General features: G+C 37.8%; 1 protein-coding gene across 2 annotated transcripts; it reads left to right on the forward strand.

Annotated features, from left to right (window-relative positions):
- The first annotated feature begins 6,360 nt into the window (after positions 1-6,360).
- mybl2a (v-myb avian myeloblastosis viral oncogene homolog-like 2a) lies at positions 6,361-16,067 on the forward strand. 2 transcript variants are annotated; one of them, XM_056733858.1, is made up of 8 exons: positions 6,361-6,558; positions 7,888-7,981; positions 8,676-8,747; positions 9,255-9,347; positions 10,441-10,661; positions 13,586-13,733; positions 14,171-14,491; positions 14,828-16,067. In XM_056733858.1, the coding sequence occupies exons 1-8, from the start codon at positions 6,521-6,523 to the stop codon at positions 15,944-15,946; spliced, it is 2,106 nt and encodes a 701-aa protein (XP_056589836.1). In that variant the 5' UTR covers positions 6,361-6,520; the 3' UTR covers positions 15,947-16,067. The 2 variants fall into 2 exon arrangements, with proteins under 2 accessions (XP_056589836.1, XP_056589835.1); XM_056733857.1 differs by having other exon boundaries at positions 14,171-16,067.
- Positions 16,068-17,490: the final 1,423 nt, after the last annotated feature.

A 17,490-nucleotide genomic window follows, 5' to 3' on the forward strand; every position in this document is an offset into this window, starting at 1 on the left:
TAACTAACTGTCAGTATTTGACGTCAGTTTGATGTTGGCTTTGGATGTTGGGTTGACGTTGGATTTAGGTTATTTTACCACACAACCAACAATCAACAAAATACCAATGTCTAATGATGTTAGAAATTGACGTCGGGTGGATGTTCTTTTTGACGTTAACAAGACGTTGGATTTCGGTTATTATTCCAACTAACTAAATGTCAGTATTTGACATCAGCTTGATGTTGGTTTAAGATGTTGGGTTGACGTTGGATGTAGGTTATTTTACAACACAACCAACAATCAACCAAATTTAAATGTCAGCTGACGTCGGTATTGGACGTCAAATTAACAGAAGACGTTGATATTGGATTTTGGGGACCTAACGTCACAACCTAAATGAAACCAAATAATGACGTCTTACGACGTTGTGTGCCAGCTGGGCATTAAACCCGCATTTGTATCCGTGCTCGAATTGTTTACTTATCACATATCAACGTCACTTAAACTGCTTGATTTTGTTATGATTTCTGAAGCGTTACTGTACTACAGTAAGAATATTGTGTTTCCTAGTATAAAAAGTTATATTTCTTGATATACGCTCTTCTGATCACTTGCTGGACGAGTGCAATTCGTTTGTCTCTATTATTAATTTAGCTGCATCAGGTTAAGTGTATAAAATAGGTATGGTTAATCAACATGCTCTACTCCTGGCCTACAAGACCACTACTGGTTCGGCACCACCTTATCTTAAATCGTTAATGCAGACATATGTACCCGCCAGATCCCTACGCTCTGCAAACGAACGACGTCTTGTGGTGCCATCCCATAAAGGTAAAAAATCTCTCTCGCACACCTTCTCCGGATCTGTTCCACCTATGTGGAATGATCTGCCCACTGCTACAAGATCTGCAGATTCTGTAGCCATCTTTAAGAAACGCCTGAAAACACATCTCTTCCGCCAACATCTGACTGATATGTTCTGACTCTTTTCTTCTCTACTCTTTTCTTCTCTACGCTTAAAAAAGTATGAATGAATGGTTCCGTATACTGTGTTAGGTTATATGAGACTAGTCTTCTTTTTGATTGCACTTATGCTTTTGTTGTACTTATGCTGTCCTAATTGCTTTTCCATTATCTACCACACTTGTAAGTCGCGTTGGATAAAAGCGTCTGCTAAATGACTAAATGTAAATGTAAATGTAACATTAATTATACATATTTTACCGTGGTTAAACCCATAGTTCCCTCTCTGTTCGTCTAACCGTTCCCTTCACATCCTCCGCAGGAACTTCTGTCGCCTGCTTCTCTACAAGAGAAAGTACCTCTGCTCGTAAGACCGGCGCGTCCTTGTCCGGCACCATCACACGGTTGAAACAGGCTTGTTGAACAGGCATGCACCGAGGGAGCACTCGTGCTCAGGCCGAGACAGCACGATGGGCTCGTGCCCTGCAGAACAACGTTTGAGAGCGGGACTCTGCATACATTGCTTAATAGGAAAACACAGTGAGGAGGAAAAGAGCTCTGAGTGTGGATATTGTTTGGTTTAAACTCTATTTACATATCAAACATTTTCCGCCTTCGCCCGCATGTAAGGGGACAGCGCAGGATTCAACACAGCAAGATAAACTGTCTTGAGCGACAGATCCTCGTTCGCTTCTCCGAGCGGCCACTTCTTCCTCACAACACTCCCATCGGGAATGCTGCTGTGGGTCCGGCACTGGTTTCGAAGGATGGGGCCCCGCCTTCTTCGGGTACCGTGGCTGCGTTGCCTCCGGTCGCACAGCCGGCTCTGTTTCCATCCTCACTCCCGCATGAGGAACAGAGGGGTGTCTTTCGTGCCGCTTAAAGTGCTGTGCAGACGAAGATCTGAATCATAGCGAAGCTGCGGCCTGTCACTCCCTCTTAGGCAGGAAATGACTTAAGGCTTTTGACTGCTTCTGAGCCTCTTCGAATTTCTCTGAGAAGTAGCCCACCGCGTCTCCGAATAAGCCTTGCGGAGAAATGGGCACGTCTAGCAGCTGGGCTTTCTCAGACTCCCTCATCTCCGTCAGAGTCAGCCAGAGGTGCCTCTGCAGCGTGGACACAGTGCGCAGGCTTGGCTCTGCGTAGGATAGCAGCGGTCCTCTTAAATGATATGCATGAGGAACAGAGGTCGACATGGGTCCATCAGAGAGGCGGACAGCACTAGGCCTGTCGCGATAACTTTTTTTGGTGATTAATGCATCAGAAATAATTGCGATAATCGATATTATAGTCATTTTATAAATAAGTAATGATAGTATAATGTAATATAATAATGCAAGTACACCCTTTAAAAAAACAAAGACCTTTTGGGCATTGAAATTGAAATATAAATAATAACTGCAGTGTAAAAATTTAAATAAATAAAACAGACACTTCCAGTCTTTAATTATAATTGGTTGATTTACGTTACAAGTCGTTATGATGAAGATTAGGATAAGCAGAGCCCTTTATCTGTGAACTCTGGAGAGGGCAGGACCATTTTTTGTTATAATCTGGCCGTTTTAAAAACAATTTCTCTTCATCTGGAATCACATTTTGAGTGGTGTTTCATTCGTGACGTATATTCATGCATGAGAAATGTCATATTTAACTTAAATGTCTGTAAGACCTCTCTCAAGCTCCAAATGCGATGCAGCTTTTGTTTTTTTTGATCAGTTGTGTTGCTGTTTTTTTGTGTTGAGCCTCTTGTTCACGCGATCCTTTGTTTTCATATCAGAGTGGGAGATTTTCTCCTTTGACACCAAGCCGATTAGGCCTACTACAGTATTCCGAACTGGCTTTATTCATCAGGAAAAGACAATATAACTCCTTGAGTCTTTTCACCTGCCGCTGTCCACCCCACGTGTGCGACTGCGCGGGTGTGCAAACGCAAGACCCGCTTTTGACACACAAACTCAGGGCAGAGCTAAACAAGACAGCGCAATGGGATAAAATGTTAATGTCATTAATTTTTATTTAAACAAACGTAAATTCAAACTCAATGGTGATATATTGCATCACCAAAAACTACCGACGTCAAGTTTATATATCGTGTGATAAGTCAATAATTGACTATCGCGATAGGCCTATACACCACGTGGCTCGGCAGCAACGGAAGGGGCGGCACTGGGTTAGGTGTCAAGTTTAGGATCACAGAGATCCTAGCACGGAGGGCCTTGACCGGCATCTGCTCACAGAAGGGACAGTCAGACCCATTTAGCGCGGCTTCTACATGGGCTCGGCCCAGACAGAAGACACATGCGCGTCCGGAAGCTCCATAGGAACCCCGCACGCGTTGCAGTCCTTGAAGGACATCCAATCCTCTTGCCGGATCGCCAAAGAGCAACTTGTAAACAGCATCCTTTTGTTTGCGTAATCAACTTGCTTTGTGAAGGAGAATGAATCTGAGTCATTGCTCCTCTATGCCGACCTATATAGTGGGTGGCTCCGCCCAAACCTCAGCGTTCGAACATCATTGGCCTGTAGAATTTACTGGCACGATGCAATCAAGCTTCAGTATTTGAGGAAGGAGGGGGAACCCCCCATAACATAGCAATATGCAATGTAGAGAGACCGACTTGAAGGGAAACAGATGTTTTCTCTTCCTCTGACAAGACAACTAGCCACATGTACTGCCTGCTAGGGCCGGTGTAGAAGAATCTGTTTAAAGGGGAAAGGTTGCAGTTCAAAGTAAGGATTTATTTTTTTATAAATATCTGACTGAGATTAAACAAAATTCATGATCACTTATATCACTATATGATCACTAATATGATATTAATACCCTGTTGAAAAAATATACACTTCTATTGGATTTAATGGTTAAGTGGAAATCGTTTTGGTTGGGATGGAAACTATATGGTAGCTATAAAGCTACTAGTTATGTTATCAAATCTACTTTTCTTCAGCAAGGCACCCAAATACGAGAGCTGAACTATAAATTAAGCACATGACATAATGTGTGAATATCAGTTTCTCTGTATTAAGTTCAGTGTTGGGTGTAACAAGTTACTAAGTAATTAGTTACTGTAATTTAATTACTTTTCCCTTGAAAAAGTAAAGTAAGGGATTACTCAAATGTTTTCTGTAATTTAATTACAGTTACTTTTGATGTAATTAAACTAAATACTTTGTGAAATGTATGCGTGTGCAATAGTGAAATTGACATCAAAATTCAAAGTCTTACTTTAAAATCTGTGCTTTAATGTATAATTCTCATATTTGTAATACTTTGGTCAGTTAATAATATTATTTATTTGAATTAATTAAATAAACATTTTCATGTAAATCCTTGAATCACTTTACTAATCAAGGTTGATGTAGGATGTAGAAAGTAATTAGTAGTGAGTAACTAAATACTTTTTGGAAAGAGTAATTTGGACAGTAATCTAATTACATTATTGAATATGTAATGAGTGACTAGTAATTAATTACTTTTTCAGAGTAACTTACCCAACACTGATTAAGTTACCTTTGAGGATATCATTCGTAGACGCCCGTTTTACCTTCCGACGCTCTGTAGTGCTCTCAGGAACTTCTCCTTTTAAGAGAAAATATTTAAGTTATACATCTAATGCAAACGAATCATTACCACTATTCAGAGGTGGACGACACAACTTCCTTGCGTGAGTGAAAGTACAGATACTACTGGTCAAATATTACTCCACTACAAGTAAACATTGTAAAGACAAATTTTTACTTGAGTAAAAGTACAGAAGTAAGTGCTTTTAAAAGTACTCAAGTATTAAAAGTAAATTTCCTTTATGTCAGTTGTGCATTGTTTTAGTGTCGTATACCATATGCCTCTGAAGCAACCTACTGAATACACTGTGAAGCTCACAGTATCAATTGTATTAGTTCACTTCAAAATTTGTCCCCAATGACTTTCCATGGTTATTTATTTTCGTACTATGGAAAGTCAATGGGGGCAAATTTTGCAGTGAGCAACTCCTTTAAGAGCTATATATGTTTAGCACATTTTGTTTAGTTTAGATATAATCCTGTATGAACATTTAGCCTAATTATGCTCATAAACCCACTACGCCTATATGTTTTTATGAGCAGTGGTTTTTTATTCTGTATTTTCCCTTTACCAGTTTAAGCAGCAATTTACCAGTAAGTTGTAAGGTTTTTGTAAATAGTAAAAAAGCCATGTGTTTGTTAGATTTTAACCATTTGTATTACCATAATTTAACTACAAACATAAACTATATCTAGTATAAGGGACCTATGGTATTTTTAGTTGCTGTGGTTTTACTAAAGATTATTTATTGGAGAATGGTTCCTATATAAAGAAAATTGTAAATTTGTGGATATTATGGTTTTACTGCAAATACCATCCCTGCTGAAAAAAACAACAAATTTTTTAATTAGAATGAGATTTTTAAATGAAATTCTTCTTTGTAGTGTGTTTTGGGTTTTATTCCTAGGATTTACCATCCCCCAAATAGAATCCACCACATGCAAGTATACAACAAGTATCCATAGTATAACCATTAAATCCATTAAATTTTCTGTTGAATTTTGGGCAGGGTTCTATTGTTTTATTTCAACAGGAATACTTCAACTATAGTAACTTCAGTAAAAACATCATTCATTTCGCAAATCGCTTTAAATTATATAGCAGCAGATCAGAAGTTAACACGGTGTATGTATTGCTTATTAGCCGTTATGCCAATCATTTTCAATTTCATGACAATGTTTCTACGATCTTTGACTGATCGTAACCCACATATGACTACACCACACTTTAACATGTGCCTTTTTCGTCTTTTATAGTTCTATTTGCCTTTTTAGAGCGCTATCAACAGTGTAGCAATGCCTACGTTTACATTAGTTTAGCCGGGAAGATCCCTGAGTTGCGTAAAAAAATCTGCCAAATGGCCATTCAAAGCTTGCCGGAACACTGCGAAAGACTTGGCAACAGTAAATGGTCCTGTCAGATCGCAAGCCAGATAAATTGAGCACACAGGAAAACCCGCTGCATAGAGAACATTTTCTACTTTTGGACATTTTAAAAATGTAGTGGAGTAAAAAGTATGACATTTGTCTTTCAAATGTAGTTAAGTTAAATTACAAGTACTCAGAAAAAATGATACTCAAGCAAAGTACAGATACTCAAAAAGTGTACTTAAGTACAATACTCAGGTAAATTTACTTCGTTACTGTCCACCACTGCCACTATTACATATACTCATCCCTCTTCACCAAATATCTATCTGTGTCGTGATGTACTCTGGTAAATTTACTTTACAAATCGAGCAACACCTGAACGAATCGAGTCGACTTTCGTAAAAATGGTAATAACCGGAAGTGGCGTCAGTTTTGCGCATGCGCGGAATAAATCGTGTTTCCGGGACGGATCGGGTAGCGGGGTAGAGACCAAGGGACACGCGCGCCGTACGGACTTTGCAGGCAACAGTTGGAGGTCGGCCAATTCATTCAAACGACATAAACTTAAAGACGATTCAACAACGATAATCTTTATTATCCACGCACAGTTGTCTTGTTGGTGAACGAATTATGACTGACATTTATGAAGCCTTTTGAAGATATGACCGCGCAAGTTAATAGGTAAGAAGAAACCGCTTTAAAAAATGGTTTTGCGTTAACATCACTTAACAAAATGTATGTAACGTCAGTAGCCTCATGCTAGCAAAACATTCGGGATATTATCTAGTCCAATTGGTAACTGTATTCTTGTTTTAGAGAATTAGAAGATGTACTAAATTGTTAGTCGTAACACATTTAACAGTGTTAGTATAGTTATAGTTATTACGAAGGACAGAAGCCTTTGAAATAACTATTTGCCTCTAAACCAGGCATGCTAATAAGTCTCAAATGGCTCAATAGTGCAATATGTAGTGTTCAAGTCTTTTGATTTTTTTCCCTTGTAGTTCACGTTGCATTGTCAACAAATAACACTACGCGTAATAGTGTACTGCTGTATCCCATATCGCCCATTTACGGTGCCCTTTGTTAGGGACGCACCGCTATGTAAATTATTTAGCATTGAAAACCGACAATGGATATATTGATATACAGTATCTTAATATTTATACATTTTTTCTGAACCTGAACAAAGGGCTAAAAGTGTACAACTGCTTTTATATTAAAACACTGACTACAGAAAACATGGAAACACTTAGTTTTATTTTTTTCAAATTATTATTTAACTATTATTATTACCAAATACCTTTCAATAGTTAAACAAAGCGTATCACAGGCAATTTCTGACAATCTCATATTAGTCTTGAGTGCCTATACTGTAGTATTGCATATGTTGTATCTTAGAAGAGTATTTAGTTATCACATTATATGATCACATTTATAAAAGAGAGATACAGCTGTACGGTTATTTCCAGTAAATACAAGCTGCTAGAGGTGGGACAAGTGGGGATTGGTGTTCAATTTGCGATAACATGAATGACAGGGAGGCAGAAAGCCACTTACAGTGGGTAAGAAAAAAGGTTTTATTTTCACAACTTGTTTACGGACTGAATGGAATATTTACTGATTAGGTCCAGCCGTGTTCAGGTCCAGTTTTCAAATGATATTTGAAAGGGTTTTTTAGGCTGGTCCGGGTCAGAACTGTGTAGCACATTCACAGGTCCACACACATATTTGGACCCGTGAAGATCTCTAGCACGTGCAACATATATGTTGCACTGCACAGCCCTGCCTTTTTCGGTCACACCCATGACGCATGTTTATTCCCCTTCTTTAAAACAGAAAACTTGTGCATCGACAGGCTTTAGTAAAATTTACACAGATGATTCAGTATATTGGTAACAAACAATATGTCAGTTTAACACAGAATGTCACATCCATAACGCTGGAATTGCCCAGGTGTGAATCAGCACACTGCCATACATTTGAGCTAACCTGTGCCTCCATTTCTAGTGTAATGGAAGATTGTATGAGGCTTGAAGTGAATCCTGAGTCTGACATTGAGGAAGATGTTGAGCAGCTAAAATTCAAATGGACTGTCCAAGAGGTGAGTGAAAGCATCAAGCATCATATATCTGTTTCTCTGTCTGTCTATCCAATAATATACACATTCATACAGACACGGAATCAATTAAGAGACCATTTCACAGAACATTTTTAGTTTTTCTGAATGGGTAGGTATCTCTCTAAGACAATCATTGTGTACTAATAACAATACTTCTACCAAATTTCAAATACAAATATTGTTTCCTTTTGCACTTATTTGGAGAAAATGAAAACTTGAGAAACATGTCAGATGCTCTAAATTTTTTCAGATCTTAAATACTGCAAAGCAAACAAGTTAATATTCACCTTTGAGCAACTATTTTGCATGTATTTAGGCAAAATAAAAGAAAAAGAAAAAATGTGATAACCTAATACATTTTTATCACAGTTTTCATGTGTCTTGTCATGCCTTTCACATTGCTGTTGGGTTTGATTTTGTAAAACTTCACCAGACACTGAATTGGAATGGCCACAATGCATCTAGAAATGCTGATTAAATAAACATCTGGAATGGTCTCTTATTTTTTTTCTGTGGCTGTATATGTGTGTGCCTTTCTGTGTGTTTTATACATGGATACACACACACACACACACACACACACACACACACACACACACACAAACACACAGGTAGACCTAATTATAGCTGAAAGTAACCTCATTTGGTAATGCTGTTTTTTATGTGTAACCTTTAGGATGAAATTCTTGCATCCCTTGTGGGAAGATTTGGAAAAGATGACTGGGAACTGATTGCAGGCTTTCTACCTGTGAGTGTTTGTCTGGGGCTGCAACGAGCTTATTTGATAATTGGTTGATTTGCTTCTTGAAAGAATTGAAAATTACGACTGTCCATAGATAAAATATTAAGCGATTATTCACACAGTTAATCACAAATTTAGAATATCTTTGTAGAATATGCAATAATTCATCTCTTTCCACAGCTTCTTTGCTTTGTTCTATGACATTCCAAAGGCATGCAAGTATACATGATACAATAGCGTTTAATGTCCAATCTGTTCACAAGGAATGAAGCATTATTTCAATGAGCCGTAAGGGTACCAACAAATTTTAGCACGTCTGCTGTAGTTTTAGAAACAAGGGTCATTGTATAAAGAAATTGATCTTTTGCGTTTTCATAAAACTTATTCTCAAAACTATTTGATACAGCATTGATTTGTCAGATTAACTGGTAAGTAGTTATAAATGGCAAGTTTATTTGTGGATTGCACAAGTAAGGTGTTGGGAAATGCTTACTAATTTTTTTTTATTTGCAGGGGCGAACTGCACAGAACTGCAAATACCGGTTCACAGTTGTAGTAGACCCTGAGCTCAATAAGGGAAGTTGGACTAGAGAAGAAGATGAAAAGGTATTGTGTTTTTCTTTCGCATTTATTATGCACAATTTAAGCTGCTTTACAAGAAACTGAGAACCACTCGGTTGCTTACACTGTGTCTACACGGGATTTGGCAGATGCTTTTATCCAAAGCGACTTACATTACATTGTATTATACATTTGTTTCTGACTATGTGCAATCCCCTGGGATCGAACCCATGACCTTGACATTGCTAGTGCCATACTCTAACCACTAAGAACAAGCTGTTTCTCATGTGACTGCATGCCGGTCATGTCAGGTGTAGACACGGTGTTACACGGCAGTGCGTAAGCAACACATACGTGTAAGCAGCTGTGCAATGTTCATTTTGGTGTAAAGCGAATAGTGCATTCTTTACAGACAAAATCCACATGGAAGAAGGAACACTTTTACCTTTAAAGCATGTATATGGTGTCTTATGTGTTTTTAACAGTCGCCATGAGTTTCAAAAATACTTTTGCCAGGAGTTTTTTGGCCAAAACCACAACAGCACATTTAAAGGATTTGTAATACAAGTATATCTTAACCCTTTAGTGACTTTGTATCCTTCAAAGCAGGATGTTTTTTTTATTATACTCTGTAGATATAAAAGAGCATGAAACAGGCGGATATAACAAATCCTAGTTATGAAATCTACTTAAAAAGTGATTTAATGAAGTCCTGGAATATATTTTACTGATTGATGTATTCAAATTACGTAATGCGAAATTGCATTGCATTTTATTTATATACTATGTAAATCTAAAAGAGCATTAAACAGGCGGATATAACAAATCCTAGTTATGAAATCTACTTAAAAAGCGCTTTAATGAAGTTCTGGAAGATATTTTACTGACTGATGTATTCAGATTACGTTATGCGAAATTGCATTGTTGTACTGTGGAACCCAGGCAACACAGTGCATACGCTGCAGGTGTGAAAGGACGGTGGGCACGCACTGCTCACGCGTGCAGTATGAAACGGCTGATATGCTCTCATTTGCAAACTAACATGTCAAGTGCACTGTTTGCTATTTTCTGTGTTTTGGAAGCAATAAATTAGACATGTTCCAGCGCCATTCTAAATGCTTTTTCTATTCTTTCGTAGCTCATAAAATTGGTGTCTCTGTATGGTGACAAGAATTGGAGCACAATTGCAAAAGGGTTAAAAAGTCGAAGGGGTAAACAATGCAGAGAGCGCTGGCATAATCATCTTGACCCCTCTGTGATTAAGACCCCCTGGACAAAAGAAGAAGATCTTGTAATCATCAAATGTCATTGTATTTTGGGACCTCGTTGGGCTCAAATTGCAAAGTTTCTTCCTGGAAGGTATAATCATTATCGTAGGCTTGTTCAGTTGTGTTTTGTTTTGGGTTATATGTCATGTGTTGTTATTTAAAGACATTGGGTCTCATTCACTAATAATTGTGTAATTTTTCGCACATTTGAACCTCCCACGCATACGTTCCGCCTAATTCACAACACGTGCGTACGTACATGAATTTGTTCTTAACCTCATCCTAATGTTCGTGAATTTGGAGTATTCAAAATGAGCGGGAGCGTGCACGAGTGTAGTCATTTGCATAAAACACACCCAGTCCATCCTCATATTAGGATGTCCTCATATTTCCGTAATTGTATACGCAACCGTTGGTCAGATTAGCTTGACACTTCTTATCATGCATCTTTGCGTCATGTACCACTACTCCCTGAAAGGACATTGGTGTTTTGCAAAAAAACATGGGCGCCATCGACCAATGAAGTTTGAGCACTAATTAAACCGGGTTAACGGAAGCCGATCGGAACGACACTCGATGGGCTTATTCGACTCATGGTCTTGAAGGTCTGTAAGAAATGTGAACTCATTCGGCCACCAGAGGGCAAAATACCTTATTTTGAATGTATTAATAATTGTGTATAACATGACATTAGACGCACACACAAATAATTCACATCAAACGATAGTTCTCCTCATTCGGAACAACTTTGCCTCTAGAACAATTGAACGGTTCGGAAATTATCTGTGATTTTGTTGAAAAATACTTTTGCGTACTAGTCGCTAAATTTTTACCCGATTGGAACCAAACCAGCATAGATATATTCTGTGGAGTGTGAATGTAAATAATTATTGAAAAAAAGTTGAAATTTCAATTCATGGTCGCAAGGGGGTGCAAAAACATCCAACACGGAAGTAAAAATTGTATTCTAAATTAGCCATAACTCAAAAACTGTTTGAGATATCTTTATGGGGCTCAGAAAATATGTGAAGACTATCACTCTTACGTGATATACAAAAGACAAAAGACTGCAGCGTTTGGACACTAGGTGGCGCTATAAGAGTAAAAATGGCAAAATTGAGACGTCTATTTGTTGACTGAACAATTGTGTATCACGTGCCATTTGACTTATACACAAAGTATTATTATCAAACGATAGCTCTCCTCAATCATTACAACTTCGCCTCTTGAACCATTGATATCAAACGGTTCATGTGTTATTGGTGATGATGTAAAACGCTTACTTTTGCAATCTTGTTCAAGGATATTTAAACAATTTCAAAATTTGCACAGCAGATCAGTTTTCTGGACTCTCTAGATCAATAATTATCAAAAACATGTTGAGTTTTTTTTAGTTGTGTGAACGTAACTGGGTTCTTTATTATATTAACGTGAAACGTGCATGTTAAAGGTCGCTACTTCTTAATAAATAATCCAACCAATTTGCCATTAAGTACTATTAGACATCTTATGGCACAAAAAAAGCATGCGAAATATGACGCTCATTTGAAGAAGTACGCCTTAGTAACAGTCGAAAAGGTGAAATCACTCATTCAAATGGCTTATTCAAACACGTCTATCGTAACCACAAGATGGTAGTAGAGGACCGTTCGTCGGCACGAGCTTACCCGACGATGGCTGACATACCTAAGAGTCGTTTAAGTGCTCGAACCCGGAAAATGCTGCTTGCAGCTTTAATTGGAGTAAGTCTCTTACCACTGTAAAGAGACTTTTACTTGTGATACCGGACTGTTGTGCTTTTATTTTCATCACTTAACTTTAAACACGTTTTTCTCCAAATTCCGTTCCTGAACATCATAGCGCTTCAGCCGACCTCAGCCCAAACTTTAGTTACATACACAAGGCATGAGCAAAATAGAAACTGATTTGGAAAGGGCTTGAATATGGTATCAAAAACTGTATTTAAATTTGCACCATGTTTTGGGCTTTCCCAGATCTGATCACATATGAACAGAAACATGAAAATATTTAATATATAAATGAAAATGAAAATGAACAACAACGACTTTATTGGGCATTCGGTTGTATTAAAATGCAGCAAGATCCGAGACGTAAGGTCAGCGTGATGTCACGAACATACTAATTGTCAGTCAAAAGGACACACAATAAAAAAAGTCCAGTGCAACCTCTGGTTGTACGTTTGTTAATGCGTGTGCTGCAGTCAGACAGAGAGAGGTGAGTAGTCTAGGGCCGTCAGTTTAACAGAGTGGATGTAGCCACGGATGATGTGAGAAGATGAAAAGAACAATTGACAACTTTTTCGTGAATAATGTTAAGTTAAGGCCTGATCCGTCCGAAAATCCTAACCATTGCTCTAACACGGAGCCATCGACCTCCCAGGTCATGTCAAGCCCTGGTCCATTTGTCTTGAGATCTTTTAAGTTTAAATTTCAGTTCAGTGAAGCACTTTAAGCACAAACACTTTTTCAGTAAGTTACCTTTCTTGTAGATTTGTGCTTTAAATAAAGAATATAATGTTGACCAGATTGTTAGTTAATCATTTACAAGTCAATTTTGCCTATATTGACATTTAATAAAAAGTGAGCTGGTAAAACCAGTTAAATGTTAAATGTGTTAAATGTGATGCGGTCGAAAATTTGGGTGCACCTAAGAAAAAGAGTTTGGCACACCAGTGCAACCAGTGCAAAAAGTTAGTCTAGAGCCCTGTAACTATTATCCTAAATTAAAACATGCATTTTGTCTTGGAGAGAGGGTGAGAAAGAAAGAAAGAGACTGGCGATCTTTTATTTTTAGAATAAATTTTAGTACAAAGTTTTTGTGAATCATGATTTGTTCATAAAAGCGTTCGTATGCAGGTTTCACGCACAAATTTGTGCCTATGCATTTCTTAGTGAATGAGACCCATTGTTTTGCCAGTTAAATTTCAAACTGGTGAGTTTGCATGTTGTTAAATTAGGGCACAGTAATTGATTAACATTTGAACATGTTTGGTAGGACTGATAATTCCATTAAGAACCATTGGTATGCAACCTTGAAGCGTAAAATGGACAAGGGCATCTTTAAAATGGAAGAGATTGGCTTGAGCAATCTTGGACTCTTCCCACATCTAAAACAAACAAGTACTTACATAAGTCAAAATAAGGTATTTTTTGTCTTTTCAGTATTAAATCCTTGTTATTGTTAGTTCATTTCAGTTATCCATGTTAGTTCATGATGCATTAAGTAATGTTAACAGTGACAGCATTTGATTTTGATAATGTATTAGTAAATGCAGAAATTTACATGAATTAAAATTAATAGATGCCGTAGAAGGATTGTTCATTGTTTGTTCAATGCATAAACTAATTGTTAACAAATTGCACCTCATTGTAAAGAGTTACCAATTATTTTTCCGTTACATTCGCTTGAAGCATGCATTGATTCACATTTTCACCTGCAAATTGGGCATTGATCTGTTTGACCTTTTGGATACATTGTCATTATTTGGATGATTTTTTCATAGGTAGCTATATTAAATGTATTATAATTTAAGCCAATTCATCAATCCTTGTTATTTTAAAGTTTGTTTTTAATTTACAGTCAAAGAGCAAAGAAAAACAATTGCCTAAGATAAACCAAATGAGGAAGGCTTCAGGAAAAGACATGAGAGCCAACGGTCCATCCTTCTACCCACATTCAAGTTCCAGCTCCAATAGTCATTCTACTCGGCAAGCACAACATGAAACATTTGTAGATGGTATGTTGCGTATGATTGCTGAGGATATGCTGCCCCTAAACATTTCTGAAGGTTCTGGCTTTCGTAATTTAATGACTTTAATCGGACCTCAATACCCAAAACTCTCACAGCGCACTGTAGGTTTGCAGCTGTATAACGAAGTGGAGAAAGCTGTTAAGCCACAGGTAATCCAGCATCTTAAGAGCTGTATATCTTTGAGTGGGGGGCAGAATGTTGTTCACCTCACTGCAGATGTATGGGCCAGTGAATATGCAGAGCCACTTCTTGTTGTTCAGGTGCATTTTCTCGATGATGATTGGAACATTCATAGGCCTACTGTAGCCTTTCGCCATTTGCAGTGTAAAAAGCTTATGGCCAATATTGGAGGTGAACTTGAGTCAGTTCTCTTAAGCTATGGGGTGTTCTCTCATAACATTGGTTACAGTATTATCCATGAAGCCAAGAACACCATTGCTTCACACAATATTTTCTGTGACTATAAGAGTTTGTGTTCTGAACAGAGTGATTTGAATGAAGATGAAGTATTGGATTTTCTTGATGATCAAGTTGCGATAGAAGACCTCTCTCTGGTTGAAATTTCCTCCAGCAAACGTCTGGACTGTATCACGACCCTGCTGCATTGTGTAATTAAAGAGGCACTAAAGAAATCCAGCGCTGTTGAGCGCATACTCTTTGAGCTTCAAAGTCTGGTGTCATTTTTTCGGCGCAGCGACTACTGGAATGAGGTTCTGAAAAGGAAATGCAGTCTCTCACTAAGTAATGCTTACAGCTCAAGCAGCATCACCTGGAATTCTACGATAATCATGGTCCGTGAAATGATGCAGGAGTCAGTTTGGCCATTGGTGATGAGCCTGCTGAATCAGGCTCGCAATGGGGCAAAAGGCTGCTGCCTTTGCCCACCAGTGGTACAAGTTACTCGTGAGCAAGTAGTGGACTTTGTTGGCTTACTAGAGCCTTTTGAAGAGGCTGTCCAGGTACTTCAGGAAGATGATATCACTTTGTCCCTCATCATTCCATCTATCATTGGACTTGATAAAACTCTTGAGACCAAGAGCACAAAGTTGAGCTATTTTTGCTCTGCCCTCCGTTCTGGTCTTCGTGCTTACTTCCAACCTTTGATTTTTCAAAAAGATTTGATAGTAGCCACAGTGCTGGACCCACGAATCAAGCTCCAACCCTTCAGCTTCGGAATGGAAAAATTCAGGAGCACCACACTGTTTACTCCTTCCAAAAATCGTGCCTGTTCAGTTGTAGAATCTGCATTGAGTAAATCTGAAACATTTACCTTAGCAGAGACAAGCTGTGTTAAAGCAGATGATAATGATGTCCAGCCAAATAAAAAGCCAAAGAAAGAGTCTGAGCTGGATCTCTATCTATCTGAGCCCTTGTTGAAGGGAGATGCTTGCATCCTGGTGTTTTGGAGGAAAGCAACCTGTTTCCCCCAGCTACAAAGTGTTTGTCGCAAACTGTTGGCTGTCCCAGCATCTTCAGGAGGATTGAAAAGACTGTTTCCTTTAGCGTCCTGTATTGTACGGGCTCAAAGAAGCAGACTGACGCAACAAACGACTGAACGACTTCTACTTTACAGAGAGTATCTGAAAAAGTGCACTGTGGAGTAAACTCTTGTGTTCAAGTGTGTTTGTGTGGGCATGTGAAATGTTATTTTTTTGTTCGTTTTTTTGTTTTAAAAATTGAGTAGGACATAAGTCTTTCAGTTTAATAAACGGAACTAAAGAGAAATCATGAGTTGGTGAATTGTTTGTGTTTGACATTTAATTGCACGATACATCAATGCTAGAAAAGTACAGTGATAGCCTGCTGTTAAAAATGGTACTATTTCTCATTTAATTGGCATCAACACTTTAAGGGTGTGTTCACATAATGGAACCTACCACTTTAAGGGTAGGTTCCATTAAAACCAACTCTGAAGCGATGGCTTGGTTAGTGTGGATATTAAAATGTGAATGATGCCATCTGAACCTTTTGCGTGACAAACAATTGGACAGACTGTTGAAAATATGGGTTTGGGCTTATTTTAAATGTGATCAAGTGATTTGGTAAAATAAATGAAGTGTTTATTAGAGCTGTAACGTGCATGTTACAGAGGAATTCCTGGTGCCGTTTTGACTGCTTTTTATAAAAATACTATTGTATCCGCACACATACATGAAGCATGTATAACCCCAGGACACAGCATTGATTTGGATGTCTGATAAGTTCTGTAACTAAATGCATATCATGAAAGCTGTCCAATCACGCTGCGACTTTACATTTACATTTACATTTAGGCATTTGGCAGACGCTTTTATCCAAAGCGACTTACATTGCTTTTTCCTATACATTTTACATAGGTATTTGCAATCCCCTGGGATCGAACCCACAACCTTGCGTTGTTAACGCAATGCTCTTACCACTGAGCTACAGGAAAACTTTGATCCTAAAGATACCGAACCTAGGAGTGTACTGTTAAAATGCCAGTTGGAACGCTATGCAAACCAGGACTTAATTTTTTTTTTTGCTCTGGACCAAAATAACAAAGGAACCGAACTACAAATATGAATACACCCTAAGAACGCACATGTTTTATAGCTATATTTACGGAGATGCTTGTCAACGAAGCAAATGCATTATTTTGCCACTATTTCACTTTTGTAACCTAGAGTTTAAGCAAGAATGTAGCAAAGTAAAGTCCATCCGTACAAAATCTTCACAGACCAAAGCATTTCATCGACAGACATATTGACCTGTTAAAAGAATTCTTGGCGACAGGTAGTGCATGTGAATGATAACAATACCCTGAATGGTGCTGTCTTCAAATAAGTCATACAAGTTACATTTATTTTGGTAAAGGTGAACATGCAGCCTACAAGCTGTGACACAATTTTATAAGCTTTATAATAAGATTCCATTTTCTAACATTAGTTAACAAACATAATGGGAAATACTTGTGTATCATTTATTCATCTTAGTTAATGATTATTTTAAGTATTCAATAAATATTTCAATTAGTTTTTAACATTGTCAATGAACAACAGGTGGATAAACAAACTATGGATTTGTATGAACTACATTAACTTATATTAATTAGTAAATTCTGTAGAAAGATATTGTTAGTTCATGTTAGCTAATGCATTATGCAATGATAATAAACCATGTATCAAGG

The sequence above is a fragment of the Triplophysa dalaica genome, chromosome 20, assembly GCF_015846415.1.
Source record: "Triplophysa dalaica isolate WHDGS20190420 chromosome 20, ASM1584641v1, whole genome shotgun sequence".
Taxonomy (NCBI): Eukaryota; Metazoa; Chordata; class Actinopteri; order Cypriniformes; family Nemacheilidae; genus Triplophysa; species Triplophysa dalaica.

What these genes read in the sequence shown, in the direction of transcription:
- mybl2a (XM_056733857.1), top strand. Translation starts at nt 6,521, where the DNA reads ATGAAGCCTTTTGAAGATATGACCGCGCAAGTTAATAG. An exon ending in TGATTGCAGGCTTTCTACCT is followed by an intron (nt 8,748 to 9,254) that starts GTGAGTGTTTGT and finishes TTTTATTTGCAG; the next exon opens with GGGCGAACTGCACAGAACTG. An exon ending in GCAAAGTTTCTTCCTGGAAG is followed by an intron (nt 10,662 to 13,585) that starts GTATAATCATTA and finishes CATGTTTGGTAG; the next exon opens with GACTGATAATTCCATTAAGA.